Consider the following 23,742-nt stretch of genomic DNA (forward strand, 5'->3'; position numbering starts at 1 on the left):
GCTCATCAAAAGCGATTAAAGTTTTTTCTAATTTTGTACGTTTCTGTTAGCAGCTTCATTTCTATATCGTTCTACACTTAAAAGCCACAAGTTAGAACAGAGAAAGGAAACTCCCCTTTCTTTATTTATCCATATATTTCTATTTCCACTAACTAACTAACACTTTAACTGCTTGGCCTCCTAGCGGCACTGCTCCTGCCTCCCCGTGGTGGGGCCGGAAATCTTGGCAAGTAAGACCACTTGCCAAGGGCTAAAAGGAGCAAACATGGCAAACACAGACCATCAGGATATTGAGAACGAAAATCCAAAGAGACAAAAGACTGATCGGATGGAGCAACCTTGCCCATCGTTCTTAATTATCCACTCTCTTACTAGTCAGCCCATTAATAAATTGTCTCCATTTGTCATACAAAAACATCTGGAGGGTATTGCAGGATCTCCCAAGATGGTGAAGAGACTGCAATCAGGAGACTTACTAGTAGAAACCACCAACCACAGACATTCTGAGAAGCTGTTACAGCTTACAAGTTTTGCTGGAATTCCAGTTAAAATATCCCCGCACACAACCCTAAATTCATCTAAGGGTGTGATATCCAGTTGGGACTTATTAAACGTTACTGAGGAAGAAATAACCCAAGAGCTGCAGGGACAACACGTAATTGAAGCAAAACGAATAATGATTAAAAAAGATAATGTACTTACACCTACAAGAAATATTATTCTCACCTTCAATACACCCAACTTACCCTCCTCTGTAAAAGCAGGTTATTTACTTTGCCGAATCCGGCCTTACATTCCAAACCCTAAGGTGTTACAAATGCCAAAAGTATGGCCACTCACAAACTGTATGCAGAGGAGTTCCTGTCTGACCCAACTGTGGTTCCTCGGATCACATACAAAGTGACTGTACGACTACAAAAATGACCTGTCCAAATTGCAAAGGTGATCATCCTGCCTATTCCAGAACTTGTGAAAAATGGAAAACGGAGAAACAAATTGTAAAATACAAGGTCGAGAACAAAGTAAGTTACCCAGAAGCGAGAAGACTAGTGGCACCTACTATGAATAAAAATATTTCCTATGCTAATGCAGTTAAAAAATACCAAACAGTCTCTACTCAAACTAATGTTACAGTTCCTACTAATATTTCAATTTCAGATTGGGCTAGAACTGTCCTCTCTGAGGAAAAACCAAATGTACGTAAACAACAACCCAAACTCTCAGACCAAGCAAATAATACTCCGCTTACAATACCAGCAGAATCTCCTCCTCCAATGAGTGCTACCACACCATGTATTACAAATTCAAATATAATCAAAAATATTCGAGACACAACCATGGACACAGATGGCACATCTATAGAGGAAGATCCACTTTTAGAGATCCATGCCAAAGAAGAAGAAATGGACACTGGTCGGCTAGTCTTCCAAAAAAAAGACAAACACAAATTGGAACGCCATAAACCAGTCACTTTCAAAAAGCAGTCAGAATCAGCTCCATCAACTAAACACAAATAATGCCTTGTATTTTACAATGGAACTGCAGAGGCTTTCGTTGCAATACAGTCGATATCCAAGATCTAATAAATCGATTTTCTCCAGTTGCCCTTTGTCTTTAGGAAACTTACTTAACTTTGCAAATTTCTCCTTCGATAAAGAACTATTGCCTTTATCGAAGGGATCGTAATACAGCAAATGCTGCCCATGGTGGTGTAGCAATCCTGATAAATTCAGTGATCCCAACTAAACATATTCCACTTCAAACTGAAATAGAAGCTGTTGCTGTTCGTATAACGTTCCATATTGAAATAACTTTAGTATCAATCTACTTACAGCCAAACCGTACCTACTGTTTAAAAGATCTTGAAGATCTCCTTATGCAGATATCTCCACCTCTCTGTATGTTAGGGGACTTCAACGGGCACCACCCCTTATGGGGCGATCCTAAATTAGATAGACGAGGTCGACTCATTGAGAGCCTAATAGAGGCGGTAAACCTCACCATACTCAATACTGGCACACACACTCATGTTCAGCTCCCAAATGGACATACCTTAGCCATAGATCTCTCCATTTGTTCTCCATTACTGGTCCCGACCATAGAGTGGTATGTTTTAAATGATATAATGGGTAGTGATCACTTCCCAATCGTATGCAACCTATTAATAGCACAGGCTCCTCCAGCTCAACCATGTAGAAAATGGAAATTTGCCCGAGCAAACTGGGCAAAATTCCGATCATCAATATCTTTTTATGAGGAAAAAATCCGTCTCCAGCCTATCAATGATGTGACAGAATACATCATGTTGCATCTCCTAAATGTGGCTAAAGAAACAATACCACTATCAAATCCTTCAGTTTGTAAGCATTATAATTATTGGTGGAATGAGCAATGCACAAAAGCCAAAAAAGCAAAAAATAAAGCCTGGAATTTGTTTTGGCAATATCCAACAACACCCAATCTAATAAATTATAAGAAGTCAAAAGCAAAAGCACGCTTCATACAAAGGCAAGCCAAGAAAGAATCCTGGATCCGTTTTGCATCAAGCATTAACAAAAACACCGACACCAAAATAATATGGAAAAAAATTAGACAGCTTTCTGGTAAGTTTCCTACCGTACCTTCACCAATTCTGTCCTGTAATGGGCAAGATCTATCTAGTCCTTTAGATATCGCAAATGCTTTGGGCAACATATTTGCTGAAATCTCAGCGGCAGCAGCTTATACTCCACTTTTCCAGAGAATTAAAAACACTGCAGAACAGCACTCTGTTAACTTCCAAACTGCTCTCCTTCTGCCGTATAACAAACCCCTACAATATTCCGAACTCTTGCATGCTATCGGAACAGCCCACAATGGTGCTGCCGGACCAGATAGAATCTACTACGTCATGCTACAACATCTTGACGACAGAGCTTTGCGTCTCCTTCTGCTCTTTTACAATCGTATTTTTCTAGAAAATGTCTATCCAACTTCTTGGCATCATTCTACTGTTTTGGCATTCCTAAAACCTGGAAAAGATCCAACCAATCCCCATAGCTATAGACCAATATTCCTCTCAAGCTGCCTCAGCAAAATTCTAGAAAAAATAGTCCACTGTAGACTCGTCTGGATCATTGAGTCAGAACAGTTAATGAGCAATAGTCAATATGGCTTTTGTCAAAACAGGTCATGCCTGGACCTTATGGTTAAGGCTGAATTTGCCATTCGTAATGCCTTTATTAAGCATGAACATCTAGTAATGGTTTCCATAGATATAGAGAAGGCTTTTGATACCACCTGGCGGCATGGCATACTAAGAGACCTTTACTCTCTTGGTCTGCGGGGAAACCTTCCTATATTTATAAAGCATTTTCTACACACTAGATCTTTTCAAGTTCGATACCAACATGCCCTCTCTGCAACTTACATTCAGGAAGAAGGTGTTTCACAGGGATCAGTACTGAGTGCCACTCTTTTTGCCCTAAGAATAGATTCTATCACTAAACAACTTCCAAATACTGTAGAAACTTACCTTTATGCGGATGACCTTGCCATCTCCTGTCATTCCCAAAATATGAGATCCATTGAACCACAGCTTCAGATATCATTAAATAAAATACAGCAATGGGCCAGCCTTAACGGCTATAGGCTATCACAGCAGAAAACAGTTGCTATCCATTTTTGTAGACAATGCAAATTTCATCTGGATCCTGAACTTCACATCTCTAATATTTCCATCCCAGTCACTAGTAACATTAGATTTCTAGGTTTAATCATGGACAACAAGCTAAATTTTTTAGAGCACATTAAAAAAGTACGTACTGCCTGCTTAAAAAGGATAAACATACTCGGATCATTATCTGCACAAACGTGGGGTGCAGACCGTACCTGCCTTCTTCGATTATATAGGGCATTAATCACATCCCGTCTTGATTATGGAGCTCCCATTTATGACTCTGTCAGAAAGAGCGCATTATGCTGGCTTGATCCAGTACAACACAGTGCACTGAGGATTGCACTTGGCGCATTCAGAACATCGCCAGCACATAGCCTGTACATTGATGCTCATGAACCGCCACTATCTTTACGTAGGAAATTGCTTTTGCTAAAGTATTCTGTCAAGATACAAAGTTGTGCCTCGCATCCCCTTCAGCCATATCTTTTCAATCCACCATTAGAAAATCTGTACAGAAATAAACCTACCCATCGGTGTTCAACAAGTAGCCACTTGTACCCAACCACCATGGGTTCAAACTCCTATACCGACCTGTGACACTTACCTCTGTCAGTGGGGAAAGAATATTTTGCAATCATCAAATATCAGACAAGTTCATGCTGTTCACACTCAAAAATATACTGATTTTTTTTACCAATATACACAGATGGCTCTAAATCAAATTCAAAATTTGGAGCAGCTGCAGTGTTTCCGAATACAATTGTATCAGCAGCCCTTCCTCCTGAATTCAGTATCTTCTCAGCTGAGTTATTCGCAATTAAACTAGCTTTAAAAAATCTTCCTCCTGACTGCTCATTAAAATCAGTAGTTTACACGGATTCTCTCAGTTCAATCAATGCTTTGTGTAGTTCCTCAGATAAATTTCACCCTGTTATAATTGAAATTAGAAAATTATTACTAAAGATTAAAGATCGTCACCAACTGATCGCCTTCTGCTGGATACCAGCACATTCTGGTATTTTAGGCAATGAACAGGCTGATAAAGCTGCAAAAAAACCCAACCAGCTTAGATTTAAATGATATCCCTGTCCCAGCCTCAGACTATGCAATAATGATTCATGCTGCATGCCTAACAGAATGGACAGCGCAATGGCATTCCCAAACGAATAATAAACTCTTTCAGATTAAACAGGTTCAGAAAATCTGGCCCTCCAGTGTCTGGACATCAAGACAAGAAGAAGTAATTCTTTCAAGAGTAAGAATAGGTTATACTTACCTGACCCATCTTCATTTACTGACAGGAGATGATCCACCACAATGTCCACATTGCTATATAAATATGACTGTTAAACACATTCTCATTGACTGCCCCTATTATAAACAAGACAGAATTTCAACCCTGCAATCACTGGTTATCCTTCAACAACCAATAACCCTAGAGAATTTGATAGGTGACAAGGCAAATATATCTGAATTCTTCCATTTTCTGAAGCAAATTAGAATTTTTAATCTTTTCTGATTAAGGACATTTCAGACAGTACGATTCTTTCCCTTTTCCTTTAATATAAATGAATAGGCGCATTATAGCCAAAGGTGCTTATGCGCCATGAAACCCCCACAACAACAACAACAGCTTCAGTTTTGTCTAGATGATCCTGCAATGCATCTTTAACCAGTGACTCCATTATTTTACCCGGAACAGAAGTTAAACTAACTGGTCTGTAATTACTCGTGTCACCCTTCGATCCCCCTTTGTGAATTGGGGATACATTTGCACATCTCCAGTCTGTGGGAACCTCCCCTGAGTCCAAGGATGCTCTCATTATTATGGCTAAGGGTTTGCTTAGTTGCTTTGCTGCCTCCTTTAATAGAACTGGATAGATCCCATCCACCCCAGGTGCTTTTCTTGTGTTTAACTTCAACAATTTCTCCTCCAATTTGCTCTCAGTTATTACAAAATCATTAAGTACCCTGCTACAATTTGATAACCTTCTGCCATTTTCAAACCTTAATAATTCCTCATGTGTGAATGTAGATGAAAAATACTCATTCAGTTTGTTTGCTATCTGAGCAGGATCATCAACAGTCGAACCATCGATGTCAAGTGGACCAATCAGATTCATCCCCTTCCTTTTAGAGTTTATATAAGTAAAGAAATCCTTGCTGTTTTTCTTAGCATCTTTTGCCAAAGATTTCTCTTAATCTGCCTTTGCCTGCATAACCTCCTTTGTCACCTGATTATAGACTAGCTTATATCTGCCATAGGCTTCTGAGTCGCTTGATAATTTATATGCATCCCTGCATTTTTCTTCTCTGTCACGAGTCTCATTAATTCATTTGATAACCATTTAGGCCTAAATCTTGAACAATATTTCTTAATAGGTATGAAACTTTTAGTAGCATCCACGATTAATTCCTTGAATGCTTCGTCAGTTGATCCCACTCTACAGAATTTAAAAACTGTCTGAGACCACTGTACTCACCTTTACGGAAGCAAAAACCCTTTCCTTTACCCCTGATGGTAATTAAATCTTTAAGTAAATCCCACATCAGTACGCTGTGATCACTGCCACCTAGTGGTTCCTTTATCTGCAAATTCTTAATACATGAATGATCACTGCTGATAACCAGATCAAGAGTATTACTCTCTCTGGTTGCCTCTCGAACATGCTGCTGCAGAAAACAAGCATCCAATAAATCCACAAAAGTCTTGACAACCCACAAGTTCCAGTCAATATCTGGGAAGTTTAAATCCCCCATTATAAGACATTCGGATTTACTAGCTCACTCTATTTCTCCGTACAATTGTTCATTGTACTCATTCGAGTCATTAGGCCTATAACACACTCCTACTCTTATTTTTGGAAACATGTCTTAGTAGACATGTTTCCAAAGGAATTGTTTGTTTCTAACTGATTTTGCATTTAAAATGATAGTAAAGTGATCTGCATACAAAGTTCTTAGAAGTCCCAAAATAAATTTATGGTTTAGTGAATACAAGGCAATCTGTAAATAGGGTAATGTGACAAGTGGAACTCCAATGCACTATCGTATAGTCCCCAAAAGGACAAGGTCATAAACCGGCCGCTAATCCGATGCGGATGGTCATAAAAGCCAACTGTAATTCAAAAATTCCCTATTGAAATTTGTTTGAAGAAACATATTTGCTTTGGGACATCTTCTTCACTATTTGAAGCAAATATGATTAATTGTTGATATTCTAATACCTGATCTTCAGCAGGTATTGGAACTAGCTTGTTCAACTGCTTAATATAACAGATTTTGAACATGTATAAATTTTTTTATTATTTCCAATACAATTTTTGTTTTTTAACATTAATAGATGTAAAAATTATATTGGTCTAATCATGTGTATTTTTCTCTTTTTTCAGGCTGTGGCTAGATCTATTAACCTTCCATATGATATTGTTTGTTATTTCTGTATATACCTTATCAAGAAGATCGACAATGAAATTTCTGGTATGTGTAAATCTACAATGCTTTTGTAGAATTTAAAGTTAAATAAGTTATCACGACTGTTATTTAATATACCAGTTATCATCATCTATAATATGAACAATTTTTAAACATTTGTTTTCTTGTCTAATTAATCTATCAAAAAAAACGTGTGCTTTTCAAATGTTATTCTTTTTATGATGCTCTATTGGATAATAACAAATAATAACTTTACTAATAACAGACTTGCTATCCAAAAAATAGCATCTCGATATTGCGCTCGGTAAACTAGTGGCTCATGAGAAATAAAAATGTAGGGTAGTAGGACAGTACAAAGAGATTGGAAGAATACCGAAAATAGGTTTAAACAGCAATTATCAGAACTGCATAAACATTTTATCATCACTCCTGTTGACAAAGCCTCCAACAACTATGCCTTTATTTGCAAATCCTTTTACGTCCATGCCTAAAATATAGAACTCAATTAGTTTAACTAATACAGAGCCATTAGTTTACTAAGCACAATATCAAGATGCTATTTTTCTACTATAACACACTTTTCTTGCCTCACAAAGTTTAGAGACTGTTTTATACTACTTTGATAGCTTATCATTTCTCCTCTATCATTGGATTCTACTATAGAACATTCAGTGAAATATACACCATTTTTTTCATAATAGCAAATTTGCAATAAATGGCATCGATTTAATTATATCTCATATTGTGACTACCTTCACAACAAGTCACCATGTATTGCACTGCCTCGTTCATAATAAGTAACAGTAGTCTTTTCAAATGGAGAAGACTACTGTTACTTATTCTCAGCAGATACTACCACCCAGATGGCATCGTTTTAATGCTTGTTGGCCTATTGTTGGTGGGTGGGAAGGTACTCTAACGTTGTAGTCATGCCAACCCATTTGTGAAGTATAGCATTAGTAGAAGCATACGATGCAAGAAAGCAAGCTTATGCAGCATCGGCCAAAAAAAAAAGAAAAAAACCGCTCCCATTTCACCCCTCCATTCGTTTCAAATACCTGTCTATCTCAGCCTTAAATTTATTTAGGTTATCAACTTCCACAACAAAAGATGGAAGTCTGTTCCACCAATCAACTACCCACTGGCTAAAGGCAAACTTCTGCACATCTATCCTACAACTGTCTTTCCTCAATTGGAATATATGCCCTCTCAGGTGATTATTGTGAGCAAGAGGAAGAATACCATCAGCATTGAGCATGCTCAAACCATTCAAGGCTTTATACACCTCAATCAGATCACCCCGCAGGGCCGACCTGGCTAGCCGGGTTGGTAAAGTGCCTGCCTGGCAACCCAAAGGTCGCGGGTTCGAATCCCGTCTCGGGCTTGGATCAAAGTACTGCAAAAAACCTTAAGGGGTGCATTATGGCCACAGAAGCTGATGCGCCAACAACTACAAAAAAAAAAAAAAAAAACCTTGCAGGTGCCTAGTCTCCAGACACTGTAGTCTGCAAAACTTAAGCCTTTCTTTGTTAGAGCAACCCTTCGTTCCATTCACTAATCTTGTTTCCCTTCTCTGTACTCGTTCCAACAGTACTACATCCTTCTTAAAATGAGGCCTCCAGACCTGTATACAGTACTCTAGGTGTGGCCTGACCATTGACTTATACAAGGGAATAATCACCTCCTTATCCCTGCTGGAAAAATTCCTGTATATCATTGACAAGACAGCATGAGCTACTCTTGCAGCCTGTCTGCACTGCTCAGAGAACTTCATATCTGTCTGCACAATTACCCCCAGGTCCTTTTCATTCTCTACCACTGTCAGTGTGGTACCACACAGTTGATACGTTACTCTGGGATTACTGCTTCCCATATGTAGTACTTTACATTTGTCAATGTTAAACTTCATTTGCCACCTCTCAGCCCATCTGCTCAACTTTTCTAGATCCTGTTGCAGCAGCGTATTGTCATTAGTGTCCTTAACAACCCTGCCAACCTTTGTATCGTGTGCAAAGTTTGACATTAAGCCTGATATACCATCCTCAATATCATTTATAAATACAGAAAACAACAATGGGCCGAACACTGAACCCTGAGGGACTCCACTAATAACATTAGTCCACGAAGAGCAGTGTCCATTGATTACCACTCTCTGTCTTCTCCCACTCAACCATCCCTTTATTCATAGCAGCAATTTGCCTCCAATGCCACACTGCTCCAATTTGTGCAGCAGTCTTCCATGTGCAACAGTATCAAAAGCCTTTCTAAGGTCCAAATATATGATATCAAAGTTATTCTCTGCATCCAGTTCCTTTGTGACTGTATCTTACTATCCAATCAAACTGGTCAGGCAAGACTTCCCCTTAACAAAACCATGCTGTGTCCGAGCTATAACTGAAATCTTGTCTAGATTTCATTTATAGCTCGGCCTGCAGCAGCCTGGAAAGCAAGGTAATGGGGATTTCCAGGATTGTTGGAAATCCCCATTACCTGGCTGTGTTAGGGTAACTAAGAGTAGAAACAGGTGCATGTACACCAATGCTAGGAGTATAGTTAATAAATTCGATGAGCTTGAAGTGCTGGTCAAGACATCAAAGGCAGATATTGTTGGGATATCAGAGACATGGTGTCACAGACATAAGCAGTGCAGAACTGGAATTTGGGGAGTACAATGTGTACAGAAAGGATAGACAAAGCAGAAAGGGAGGAGGGGTTATGCTGTTAGTTAAGAAACACACAAAATCTAAGGAAGTGCATCCAGTTGACGTTTTTGGAGAATGCAATTATGAGTCTGTTTAGTGTGACATAAGCACTGGGAAAGAAAAAATGAGAGTAGTAGTAGTAGTGGCATGTGATGCAAGAAACCAAATGTTTCTTGCATCACATGCCAGCTTATGCAGCATCAGCAAAAAAAAAAAAAAAAAAAAAAAATCACACTATTCCTGTTCAGTTCCTCCTTAAATTTATTCAACCTATCAACTTCCACAACGACAGATGGAAGTTTGTTCCAGCAATTAACCACCCGCTGGCTAAAGGCAAATTTCCGCACATCTAATCTACATCTGTCTTTTCTTAATTTGAATTTATGCCCCCTAAGGTTCGTAATCTGAACAAGTGGAAGGATCCCATCAGAATTCAGAGTAGGTGATGTTATGGGCCTAATGAATCTGATGAGTATAATGTGCAATTGTGCAGAGAAATAGAGTGGGCCAGTAAATCAGAGTGTCTTATAATGGGGTTTTTAATTTCCCAGAGATTGACTGGAATTTGTGGGTTGGCCACTCATACGCTAGCAAGGCTTTTGTGGAATTATTGGATGATTGTTTTCTATACAGCATGTTCAGGAGGCAACTAGAGAGAGTAATACTCTTGATCTGATTATCAGCAGTGATTCTTCATGCATCAAGATTCTGCAGATAAAAGAACCACTAGGTGGCAGTGATCACAGTGTGATGAAGTGGGATTTACTCAAAGAGGTAACTACCATCAAGGGTAAAGGGAAGGGTTTTTGCTTTCGTAACGGTGATTACAGTGGTCTGAGACAGTATTTAAATTCTATACCATGGGACCAACTCGTGATGTTACCAACAGCAAATTCAAAATCGGAAGCATTCAAAGAATTAATCTTGGAAGCTACTAGTCTTTTCATACCAACAAAAGAAATATTGTTTAAGATTTAGGGATAAATGGATGCAGATGAACTAATTAGACATGTGAAGGAGAAGAAAAATCCATGGGATACATATAAATTAACACGTAACACAGAAGCCTATGATAGATGTAGGCTGGTCTGTAACCAAGGTTAGGCAGACAAAGGCAGATTATGAGAAATCCTTGGCAAAGGATGCAAAGAAAAACAGCAAAGAGTTCTTTACTTATATAAACTCTAGAAGGAAGGGAATGAATCAGATTGGTCCACTTGATATTGATGGTTCAACTGTTGATGATACTGCTCAGGTAGCTAACAAATTAAATGAATATTTTGCATCTACATTCACACATGAGGAGTTATTGAGGGAGGGGAATGCCAGAGGTGTATTTAACCCTGGCAGTAAGCTAGGTAATCTTGTAATAACTGAGAGGAAAGTGGAGGAGAAATTGTTGAAGATAAACATAAGAAAGACACCCGGGGTGGATGGAGTCTATCCAGTTATATTAAAGGAGGAGGCAAAGGAATTAAGCAAACCCTTAGCCATAATTATGAGAGCTTGCCTGGACTCAGGGGAAGTACCCATGGACTGGAGAGGTGCAAATGTGACCCCAATCCACAAAGGAGATCAAAGGGGGAGACAGGTAATTATAGACCTGTTAGTTTAACTTCTGTTCCAGGGAAATTAATGGAGGCACTGGTTAAAGAAGCATTGCAGGATCATCTATACAAGGCTTCAGTTATAGCTTGGACACAGCATGGGTTTGTTAAGGGGAAGTCTTGTCTGACTAATTTGTTTGGATACTATGAGGTAGTCACAAAGGAACTGGATGCAATGAATAACTTTGATATCATATATTTGGATCTTAGAAAGCCTTTGGTACTGTTGCACATGGAAGACTGCTGCACAAGTTGTAGCAGTGTGGCATTGGAGGCAAATTGTTGCTATGGATAAAGGGATTGTTGAGTGGGAGAAGACAGAGTGATAATCAATGGACACTGCTCATCGTGGACTAATGTTTTTAGTGGAGTCCCTCAGGGTTCAGTGTTGGGTCCATTGTTGTTTTCTGTATTTATAAATGATATTGATGATGGTATAGTGGTTTCTTTATCTGCAGATTCTTAATGCATGAAGAATCACTATTGATAATCAGATCAAGAGTATTTCTTCCTCTAGTTGCATCCCGAACATGCTGATGTAGAAAACAATCAATAAATCCCCAAAATCCTTTCTAATGTGTGAGTGACAAACCCACAAATTGCAGTGAATATCTGGGAAATTAAAATCCCACATTATATGTCGACTGGCTGCACTTCCTTGGATTTTTTCTGTTTCTTAACTAATAGCATAACCCCTTCTCCCTTCCTATCATGTCTATCCTTCGTGTACACATTGTGCTTACCAAATTCCAGTTCTACATTCCTTATATCTGTGTGACACCACGTCTGATATCCCAACAATATCTGCCTTTGATGTTTTGACCAACACCTCAAATTCATCAAATTTATTTACCAAACCCCTAGCATTGGTATACATGCACCTGTTAATATTCTTTGCTACCCTAACACAACCCAGCTTGTACTGCAATGACTCCCAGCAGTCTCTGAAATACCCTGCATCTTGTTTTCCCAGCTGCTGCTCATTCCAAAAGAAGCAGTGCAAGAATCACTACCTCTGCCAGCGGCTACTGTTAATCTATTAGTTTGTGTAACCCCCCAAGCTAGCAGTTTTCCGACCCACCTAACACTGCCTCGATAGGATTGGCAAATATTCTTGCGCCCTTTCTATTTAAGTGTATTCCATCCCTGCAGAAACATTCTCTCCTGTTAAAAAGCATAGACCATTCTGAGAAAAATTCTACTCCTTGAGCCTTGCACAGTCTCTCCAGGGCCGAATTGATCGAGAAGGCTCTCATCATATACTCTCTCCTGTCATGTCTGGGCAGAATTGCAGATGCTTTCAAATTCAATCCTAATTCACAGCTTTTTTTCAACAGTGACCTGTACTTGTTAAATAAATCCGCTAGTCTCCTACTCTTAATATCATTAGTGCCACATGTACAACAATATCACCTTTTGTGCACTTAAAAGATGATATCCACTCTACAACGTCATCAACCTTTTCTCCTGGCAGACATACCCTGGTTCCATCTATCCTTTTTGCACAAATATGTTCACCATTTCCCTGACAATAGAGTCACCTACAACAACTAGTTCCTTTGGGACCAGCGTATTCTGCCATGCGGTTTGCCGCTGTGTTGTGGCAAACTGCATAATCACCTGAGGGGGCATAAATTCAAATTGAGGAAAGTCGGTTGTAGAATAGATGTGTGGAAGTTTGCCTTTAGCCTGCTGGTGGTTGATTGCCGGAACAAACTTCCATCTGTCGATGTAGAAGTTGATAGCTTAAATAGATTCAAAGCAGAACTTGACAAACATTTGGAGCGAGGGGATGGGTGAAATAAGGGTGTTTTTTTTTTTTTTTTTTTTTTGGCTGATGCTATATAAGCTTGCTTTCTTGCATCATATGTCTCAGCTAATGCTATGTGTCCCTGGATTGCACTCTTGATCATTGCCTCTAAGATTTTTCTTATCACTGAAGTCATACCAACTGGTGTGTGGTTTCCAACTTCACTGTTAGAACTGCTTTTATGTATTAGTGATACATTGCCACTTCTCCAGCACAAAGGAATATCCTCTGAGTCTATAATTCATAATTAACCTCAATGGTTCAATATACTTCCTCACACTCTCCCTCAAAACTACAGGTACATGCCATCAACTCCGGGAGCCTTACTTACTTTTATACTCAAAGTTTTTCTAATAAACAGTCGTCTGTAATTACGACATAACTCATTTCATAGGGTTCAGCCTCACTTGTACAGCCTCTTCTCAGCATGAAGGGTCTTTCATCACTAAAGACCTATTCATCAACTAGGTTATCTAGAGCTTTCCTGCACCTAGTGCACAAAGGTCCAATCTGATTAGCTTTCTTCTTTGTTGCATTCACATGAAAAATTCCTTGTCCCCATTCTTTGCTCTCTCTCAGCCAATTCTTTCTCATATGCAGCCTTGGCCTTCCTGACCTTATTTGTTCTACTATTACATTTTCCATTTATTAATATACACAGTTTATATACATTCATATATATATATACAAAACTTACATAGATTTATATACAATTATATATACATTTCTATTCACATCATCCAGGTGTGTGTGTGTGTGTGTGTGTGTGTGTGTGTCATGGTGGCTCCAAGGCAATAGCCATCTCCACCTTTATTCTCCGTGATGGTGTAGAAACTAAGCAACTTCACTACCAGGGAGTAGCAAGCACCTAAACAGCTGCTGCCTGTTGCCAGTCCCCAGGCACAATGAAACCAGCCTGGGTCTACTATCCTTTATGTGCACAAAATGCTGCACCCACTGGAGGTAGTGCAATACAGGTAATTGTGGTACTATTACAGATCAACTGGTACCTGTTGTAATCTTCAATACTTTTCATTGCTCTGTAATTGTCCCATGCTATATTTTTTTGCTCAATTTGACCAGCCAGCTTTGCAGTCATCCATTTAAGCATCCTCCTCCTCTTACAATATTTTCTTAAAAGATATGTATGCATTCATTTCTGTGATTTTTGCTTTTAAAGTATTCCACAATTCAAATGTATTTGCCATCCCTCAGCAATCTGCCCAATTCAAGATGCCATGTAGCACCTTAAATTATCAAAGTCCCCTGTTCTGAAGTTAAAAACCTGTGCTTTTACTTTTAACTACTGCAAAATCTTTCTTCGTCTTCCAGCTGATGGCTGTGTGATCACTGCCTACTAATTTTTCCTTTATTTTAAGCCCTGTGATATTATATAATTTGTAAGTAATGATGAGGTCAAGAATAGTATCATCTCTAGTACTTTTTCTAACATGTTGGTAAAAATGATAGTCATCTATTTTATTTAAAAAAATTTGTTTCCATGGTGAATTTTCCTCCTATTTATCCCAATCAATATGGCAGATTAAAGTAGTAGCAGTAGTAATAGTAATCATGGCATGTGATGCAAGAATGTCACCCATAATAAGACATTCACGCTTGCTAGCCCAATCCATCTGCATGTGAAGACTCATCATACACTTCAATTTTCTGGTCTGTAGGTTACTCCCACTCTCATTATACTTTTGCTTCCAACTAACTCACACCATGCAGGTTCTGTCCTGGCAGATGTAACTTCAGACTAAACAAAAGCTCTTTTCATGCTCAGGCTGCTTTTGATAAGCTGCATGACACTGCCATTTCTATCTTCCCTGTCTTTCCTAAATACATTATATAACATAGTGTAACTCATCATCCCCAGTTTCTGGGTGATACCACATTTCTGTTAGCCCTGTTATGATAGTGTTAGTTGTCCTAAGCAGGAATTCAAATTCACTCATTTTATGGACAACACTCCTGACATTACTGGAAACAAAGTTAAGACTAAGTACAGGTAGTTCCTGACTTTACAGGTTAATTTGTCCATTATGTACGCTTGTAAAGCAGGAATTTATTTCCCATAGACGTAATGTTAAAAACAGAGGTTACGTTCTCAACAGTGAAATTTGACCATAGTAATATTAAATAAAGGTCAACAAAACAATAGTTTGTTTAAACAATGATTTATTTATCCAAAGAAATGAAAACAAAGCCTTTAAAATCAAGCAAATTATAATAATAAAGAAATTATTTATGTGTGATACAAATGTTAAAGAATGTTTATTCTTCATCATCATCGACTAAATGCATACTTGTTGATGGTCCTTCACTTAATTCTTCACTTATTGTTGGCTCAGCACTCGGAAGCAAAAGGAGTCGTCTTCTTCGAAATTTGAATCTTGTGACTCGAAAATCTCAATTGTGTTTGAAAGCTTCTTCAAGCCCCTTGAGAGTAAGAGTAAGAATGAACATGAGTTTCAGCTGTTAATCTTCTTCCTCAGCTTCTTCACATTTTGCCATATCAAGGAAGTCTTCATTTGTGAGCTCTCCATTGTGTGTTTGCAGATCAGTAACGTCAGCTGTAGAAACCTCAAGCTGCAATTGGTTAGCAGTATTAAGGATTGCTTCTGTTTCATTTTGTACGATCTCTGCTGGTTCTTGAAATCCTTCAAAATTATCAATAAACCGATGACAGAGTTTATTCCAAACACCCTTCATGTTTGTCTCTGTAATTTTGTCCCAGGCGCAGACTCGTTTTATTATTTTGATTGCATCTAAAATATGAAATGCTTACCAAAATTCTTTAAGAGTTTGACCTCCCGCCTTACCTCTGCCCAAACGAATAAGCGCACGCACAGTAGTACTGTATTGTATAACTATGTGCGTGGTTTTAAATGCCATATTTGTGAATGTTTAGCATTTATTTATTGTAATTAATGATCATGTTTTCGATTCTGTTGATAACTTGATACTTGAAAAAAAAACTTGTAAAGCGGTAACTGCTTGTATTCTTCTATAGTTTACTAGCCAGATACCTTCCCCTGAAGTTATATAGGTGTTTCTCTATTTTTCTCCTCCTACTCATATGAAATGCTGCCACCCTCAGAACATCTTGTTAACATAGGCTATTGTGGCAACAAACAAGAATTCTTGGGGTTAGTGCAAGCAGTACTTTGACCTATATCATCAGGTAAATGTGGATGTATATATATTACTCTTCTTCCCCTCCCCAACTGCTGTTTCCCTGAACCCATAAGGTATCCTTAATGATACTGGAAAAAATCCTTGCACCCTGTTATGTCTATGCCGATAAAAATTTCCACCCTAGAATTTTTCAGATTCCTCAAGTCTTGAGTTAATCCACAAGTATTTCAGCATACAATCCTGCCTATTGTGTCTGGGCAGAATTGCAGATGTATGCATAGTCTGACCCAACTCATGCCTTTTTTTTTTTTCAGCATGGTCCTATATTTATCAAACAAATGGTCAGATCATGTTCGTTTAATATCCTTAGTCATCATATAAATAATAATGCTCTCTTTACCCCCCCTTAAAATCTAACATTCTGTTAGTAACATTATCAATTGTTACTGTTGTCCACCTATCTTTATTACAAAAAATATTACCAGTTTTTTTGACAGTAGAGTATTCTAATAAAACTAGATCACCTTCAACCAGAGCAATATGTATTTGACTGTTCTTATCTGTGTCCCAAATTGAGAGTGCATCACTTGACAGGTCACAAGTTATTTGACCCCCTGAAGTTGCACAAGTAACCTTACTAGATTCAAATGCAACAAATGTTGCTGGAAGAGGACTACCATGTGAGATTAGTTTTGCTGTCACGAGTTTAATGAAAAAATTGAAAATGGCATCTTATCTTATGATAACCTGATGTTTAGTGATGAAGCAATGTTTCACATTAGTGGCAAGGTTAATCACAATAATTGCTATATATGGGGGGGAAAAAGCCACAAGAAGTCTGGAAAGATGAAAGGAATTCCCCTAAAGTCAAAATCTGGCATGTTCTGGGAAAACATGCATAATTGGTCATTTCTTTTTTGAAGAAGCAGTTGTTAATAGTAATAATTACTTTGCAATGCTACAGGATTTTTTATTCCTGAACTAAGACAATTAAGAATTGAAGCCAATATCATTTTTCAGCAAGACTGAGTACCTTGCCACTTCACTTTGTTTCGACAGTTTTTAAATTCTGTACAGTGGGATCAACTAATGATGTTACCAAAATTCTAAGTGGGAAGCATCCAAAAAATTAATTGATCGTGGAAGATACTAAAAGTTTCATACCTATTAAGAAATATTGTTCAAGGTTTAGGCCTAAATGGTTGTCAAATGAAGTAATGAGACTCGTGGCAGAAAAGAAAAATGCATGGGATGCATATAAATTATCAGGCGACACAGAAACCTATGGCAGATATAAGCTAGTCTGTAATCAAGTCACAAAGGAGGTTAGGCAGACAAAGGCAGATTATGATAAATCTTTGGCAAAGGATGCTAAGAAAAACAGCAAGGATTTCTTTACTTATATACACTAAAAGGAAGGGAATGAATCTGATTGATCCACCTGATATCAAAGGTTCGACTGTTGATGATCCTGCTAAGATAGCAAATGAACTGAATGAGTATTTTGCATCTTCATTCATACATGAGGAGTTATTAAGGTTTGAAAATGCCAGAAGGTTATCAAATTGTAGCAGGGTGCTTAATAATTTTGTAATAACTGAGAACAAAGTGGAGGAGAAATTGTTGAAGTTAAACATAAGAAAGGCACCTGGGGTGGATGGGATATATCTAGTTATATTAAAGGAGGCAGCAAGGAAGTATGCAAACCCTTAGCCATAATTATGAGAGCATCCTTGGATTCAGGGAAGGTCCCCACGGACTGGAGATGTGCAAATGTATCAACAATTCACAAAGGGGGATCGAAGGATGACATGAGTAAATACAGACCAGTTAGTTTAACTTTTGTTCTGGGTAAAATAATGGAGTCACTGGTTAAAAATGCATTGCAGGATCATCTAGACAAGACTGCAGCAATAATTCAGACACAGCATGAGTTTGTTAAGGAAAAGTCTTGTCTGACAAATTTGATTGGGTATTATGATGTGGTTACAAAGGAACTGGATGCGAAAAAATAATTTTGATATCATATACTTGGATTTCAGGAAAGCTTTTGACACTGTTGCGCATGGAAGACTATTGTACAAATTGGAGCAGAATGGTATTAAGGGTAAGTTGCTACAATGGATAAAAGGATGGTTGAGTGGGAGAAGACAGAGGGTGGTAATCAATGAGTGCTGCTCTTTGTGGACTAATGTTATTAGTGGAGTCCCACAGGGTTTGGTGTTGGGTCCACTGTTTTTTATATTTATTAATGATATCGATGAAGGTATATCAGGCTTAGTGTCAAAGTTTGCAGATAATGCGAAGGTTGGCAGGGTTGTTAATGACATTAATGGCAGTGTGCTGCTGTAACAGGATCTAGAAAATTTGGGCAGATGGGCTGAGAAGTGGCAACTGAAATTTAACATTGATAAATGCAAAGTACTGCATATGGGTAGTAGTAACCCTAGAGAAATGTACCAACTGTGTGGTACTACATTTAAGGTGGTAGAAAATGAAAAAACTTGAGAGTAATTGTACAGTTAGATATGAAGTTTTCTGAGCAATGCAGACAGGCTGCCAGGGCTAGCAAGGTTGGTTGGTTGGTTATTAGGATTTTTATGGCGCATCAGCATCTAAGGCTAAATTGTACTCGTTTCAGCAGCTCTACATCCTTCTTGAAATGAGGCCTCCAGGCATGTATACAGTACTCTAGGTGTGGCCTGACCATTGCCTTATACAAGGGAATAATCACCTCCTTATCCCTGCTAGAAAAATTCCTATATATCATTGACAATACACCATGAGCTACTCTTGCAGCCCGTCTGCACTGCTCAGAGAACTTCATATCTGCCTGCACAACCTCCCCCAGGTCCCTTTCATTCTCTACCACTGTCAGAGTTGATACGGTGTTCTGGGGTTGCTGTTTCCCATGTGTAGTACTTTACATTTGTCAATGTTAAACTTCATTTGCCACCTCTCAGCCCATCTGCTCAACCTTTCCAGATCCTGTTGCAGCAGCAGCATAGTGTCAGTAGTGTCCTTGACAACCCTGCCTACCTTTGTATCGTCTGCAAACTTCGACATTAAGCTTGATAAAGCATCATCAATATCATTTATGAATACAGAAAACAATAATGGACCCAACACTGAGCCCTGAGGGACTCCACTAATAACATTAGTCCATGATGAGCAGTGTCCATTGGTTACCACTCTGTCTTCTCCCCCTCACCACCCCTTTATCCACAGCAGCAATTTGCCTCCAATGTCACACTGCTCCAATTTGTGCAGTAATCTTCCATGTGCAACAGTATCAAAAGCCTTTCTAAGATCCACATATATAATATCAAAGTTATTCCCTGCATCCAGTTCCTTTGTGACTGCATCATAGTATCCAATCAAATTGGTCAGGCAAGACTTCCCCTTAACAAAACCATGCTGTGTCCGAGCTATAACTGAAGTCTTGTCTAAATGATCCTGCAGTGCTTCTTTAACTAGTGCCTCCATTAATTTTCCTGGAACAGAAGTTAAACTCACAGGTCTATAATTACTTGTGTCAGCCTTTGATCCTCCTTTGTGAATTGGGGTCACATTTGCACATCTCCAGTCCATGGGTACCTCCCCTGAGTCCAAGGTATCTCTCATAATTATGGCTAAGGGTTTGCTTCCTTCCTCTGCTGCCTCCGTTAATATAACTGTATAGATCCCATCCACCCTCGGTGCCTTTTTTATGTTTATCTTCAGCAATTTTTCCTCCACTTTACTCTTAGTTATTACAAGATTCTCTAGCTTACTGCTAGAGTTGAATACACCTCTGGCTTTCCCCTCACTAAATAACTCCTCATGTGTGAATGTCGATGCAAAATATTCATTTAGTTTGTTAGCTACCTGAGCAGGATCATCAACAGTTGACCCATCGATATCAAGTGGACCAATCTGATTCATCCCCTTCCTTCTAGAGTTTACATAAGTAAAGAATTCTTTGCTGTTTTTCTTTCTTTCCCTTGCCAAAGATTTCTCGTAATCTGCCTTCGCCTGCCTAACCTCCTTTGTAACTTGGTTACAGATCAACTTGTATCTATCATAGGCTTCTGTGTCATGTGTTAATTTGTATGTATCCCATGCCTTGAACAATATTTCTTAGTTGGTATGTAAAGCCTAGTAGCTTCCAAGATAAGTTCTTTGAATGCTTCCCATTTTGCATTTGCTGTTGGTAACATCATCAGTTGGTCCCACTGTATAGAATTTAAATACTGTCTCAGTCCATCGTAGTTGCCTTTACGAAAGCAATAACCCTTCCCTTTACCCCTAATGGTAGTTACCTCTTTGAGTAAATCCCACTTCAGCACACTGTGATCACTGCCACCTAGTGGTTCATTTATCTGCAGATTCTTAATGCATGAAGAATCACTGCTGATAATCAAATCAAGAGTATTCCTCCCTCTAGTTGCCTCCCGAACATGCTGATGTAGAAAACAATCATCCAATAAATCCACAAAAGCCTTACTAGTGTGTGAGTGAGCAACCCACAAATTCCAGTCAATATCTTGGAAATTAAAATCTCCCATTATAAGACTCTCTGATTTACTGGCCCACTATTTCCCTGTACAGTTTCTTATTATACTCATCAGTCATTAGTCCTATTGCACACTCCTACTCTCAATTTTGATCTCCCAATGCTTATGTCACACCAAACTGACTGTACACTGCACTGTCCAGTGATGTCCACTGGCTTCACTTCCTTGGATTTTATGTATTTCTTAACTAATAGCATAACCCCTCCTCCCTTCCTATCCAGTCTATCCTTTCTGTAGACATTGTACTCTCCAAATTCCAGTTCTGCATTCCTTATATCTGTGTGACACCACCTCGCTGATATCCCAACAATATCTGCCTTTGATGTTTTGAGCAATACCTCAAATTCATCAAATTTATTTACTAAACTCCTAGCATTGGTGTACACGCAAGTATACATGCACCTATTTCTATTCTTAGCTACCCTAACACAACCCATGTGTTTACTTGTACCGCAATGACTCCCAGCAGTCTCTGAAATATCCTGCATCTTGTTTTTCAGGCTTCTGCTCATTCCAATAGAAGCAGTGCAAGAATCTCTTTCACCTCTGCCAGTGGCTAATGTCAATCTACTGGTCTTTGTCTCCCCCCCAAGCTAGCAGTTTTCCGACCCACCTAACACTGCCTCGATAGCATCAGCAAATATTCTTGCACCCTTTCTATTTAAGTGTATCCCATCCCTGTAGAAGCAATCTCTCCTGTTAACAAGTACAGTCCAGGCTGAAAAAAATTCTACCCCTTGAGCCTTGCACAATCTTTCCAGGGCCAAATTGATCGACAAGGCTCTCATCGTATACTCCCTCCTATCGTGTCTGGGCAGAATTGCAGACACTTTCAAATTCAACCCTATTTCACGGCTTTTTTTCAACAGTGAACTTGAATCTATGTGAGCTCCATTGCACATACAGTCGGGTCGGGTCCCTCACAGCCCACCATGCATCTAGTGTGAATTCCACGACCCAATTTCGAGCATTATTATATCTGAACATAGTTGAGTACCTTGTGGTTATAAGTTCCTTTGACTCCCGGTCTGGCATGATCTCCTGTAGGTTCCTCTCATAGATTTTCTCTACTGGGTCCTGCGGGCCAATGTCCTTGGGTAGGCCAAATATGATCACTGTTGGGCCCTTCCTTTTATGGGGTTCTGCCTGCAGTCCCAGAGTTGCCAGCTTGGGGTTTTCCCTGATTGCTTGTATTTCTCCTTTAGTGTCCGTCTCAATGGCGATTCCGGTGCTCCTCATCGTTCTGATTGCCTTTATCTGTGTTCTTTAAAGGTCTTCTTTCATGGATTCCATGATTTTAGTTTTGATAATCTCACTTGTTGTTTGTTGCTCCCCATTCTTTGGTTGTACAATTACTAGGTTTGGAGTTTTTAAGGGGGTTTTCCTCTTGGGCTGTTCCTGGTTTATTTGTAGCTATGTCCTTAGTGCCTGTGCATAGGATAGGGCACACTGTGGCATTTGGTTTCCACCATCCGCTTGGAGGACCTCCAGAACTGCAATTGCATTCTGGTGCTCCTCATTTGTTTTAAGCAGTATTGTTTTCAGTTTTGTCCATCGTGACCTGGTAACCTAACTAATTAGGTCACTGAAAGCTTAAATTTTTTATATATGACCTGGCTTTGGTGCATGATAGCCTTAGTTGCTAATGCGCCAATAAAATACAAACCAACTAACATCAGCTGGGTTTTCTAATATTGTCCCAAATCTATTACATAAGGGTCCGATCTGGTTTGCCCCCTTCTTTGCATTTATATATGTGAAGAATTCCTTATCCCCACTCTTTGCTCTCTTTGCCAGTGATTTCTCATAATCTGCCTTTGCCAGCCTAGCCTTTTCTGTGGCACTATTACAGATCAATTTATAGCTGTTATAGGCTTCAATACAGTCAATCCTCGTATAGCACGATAGTTGTGTTCCAAAAGCCCTCGTGTAATATAAATGACAGGCCCTATGGGAAAAATAGGGTTAGATGCCGACCACCCAAGATTGAACACACATTTGTAATCAAAACATTACCAAACATAATAAATTATCGTAATAAAATACGTAAGTATTTTATTATGACTATTACGTAATAAAATATTGCTAATGCTTTTGCTTCTATCATAAGCACACTTGTTTTTTGTTTGATTTTCTATCCAAACAGATAACAGCCGTTCCATCTCTTCCAATTCTTTGTCTTAATCTAATGGATTTTAATTACACTTTGCCACTTTGTGGCAAAGTGTAATTAAAATCCATTCCTACTATAAAAGTTGTTTTTATTTTCTCTGCATTTTTTGTAATTCTCGGCGTTGCCTCATTTAGGCCTGTAGCACTTGCACTATCACATGGTCTTTCATTTTACTCAAAGCGTTTCAAAATTTCATATTTTTTTCTCTATCGACAGAGGCGGACTGGCCACAAGCCTTACCAGGGAAACCACAGTGGGTCGGAGGCCGGTGTGATTTTGGCCATAAACACTAGTATGAGGCCACTACAAATTTTCCCGGGTAAGAATTTTTGACCCAGCCCGCCTCCGTTTATCGATATTGCTTTTCTTTTTCTCTCTGAATCTGCAGTGTCTTCACCAGGATGCTTCCTTTTCACACCTTTTAAGTATTTTACTCATTTTTAGGGAGTAAAGCACAATTACAAAATGAGGAGGCACACTTGATACACATAATCAAAGCTGTGCGTGTGTAGCAACTGAATAAACAACACCGTAAAGGCAAAGACAACTCTATTAACACCTCACTAGCTCACATTTTACTAAAGCACATTTCTGGGGGTTACCACCATAAAACAATAAAAACAGTTTCCATTTCCATTCCTGCTAGTGGAATCTGTTATA

General features: G+C 38.9%; 1 protein-coding gene across 1 annotated transcript in view; it reads left to right on the forward strand.

The window, feature by feature from the left end:
* Window positions 1–23,742, forward strand: part of LOC150077728 (sorting nexin-17-like) — a 229,762-nt gene that overhangs the window by 103,584 nt on the left and 102,436 nt on the right. The window contains exon 5 of the mRNA XM_090384829.1: window positions 7,051–7,138. Coding sequence (XP_090240955.1) covers window positions 7,051–7,138 — 88 coding nt within the window. The remainder of the gene's footprint in view (window positions 1–7,050; window positions 7,139–23,742) is intronic.

Source organism: Mastigoproctus giganteus, chromosome 11, assembly GCF_048544385.1.
Source record: "Mastigoproctus giganteus isolate SK-2022 chromosome 11, ASM4854438v1, whole genome shotgun sequence".
NCBI classification, from domain to species: Eukaryota; Metazoa; Arthropoda; class Arachnida; order Uropygi; family Thelyphonidae; genus Mastigoproctus; species Mastigoproctus giganteus.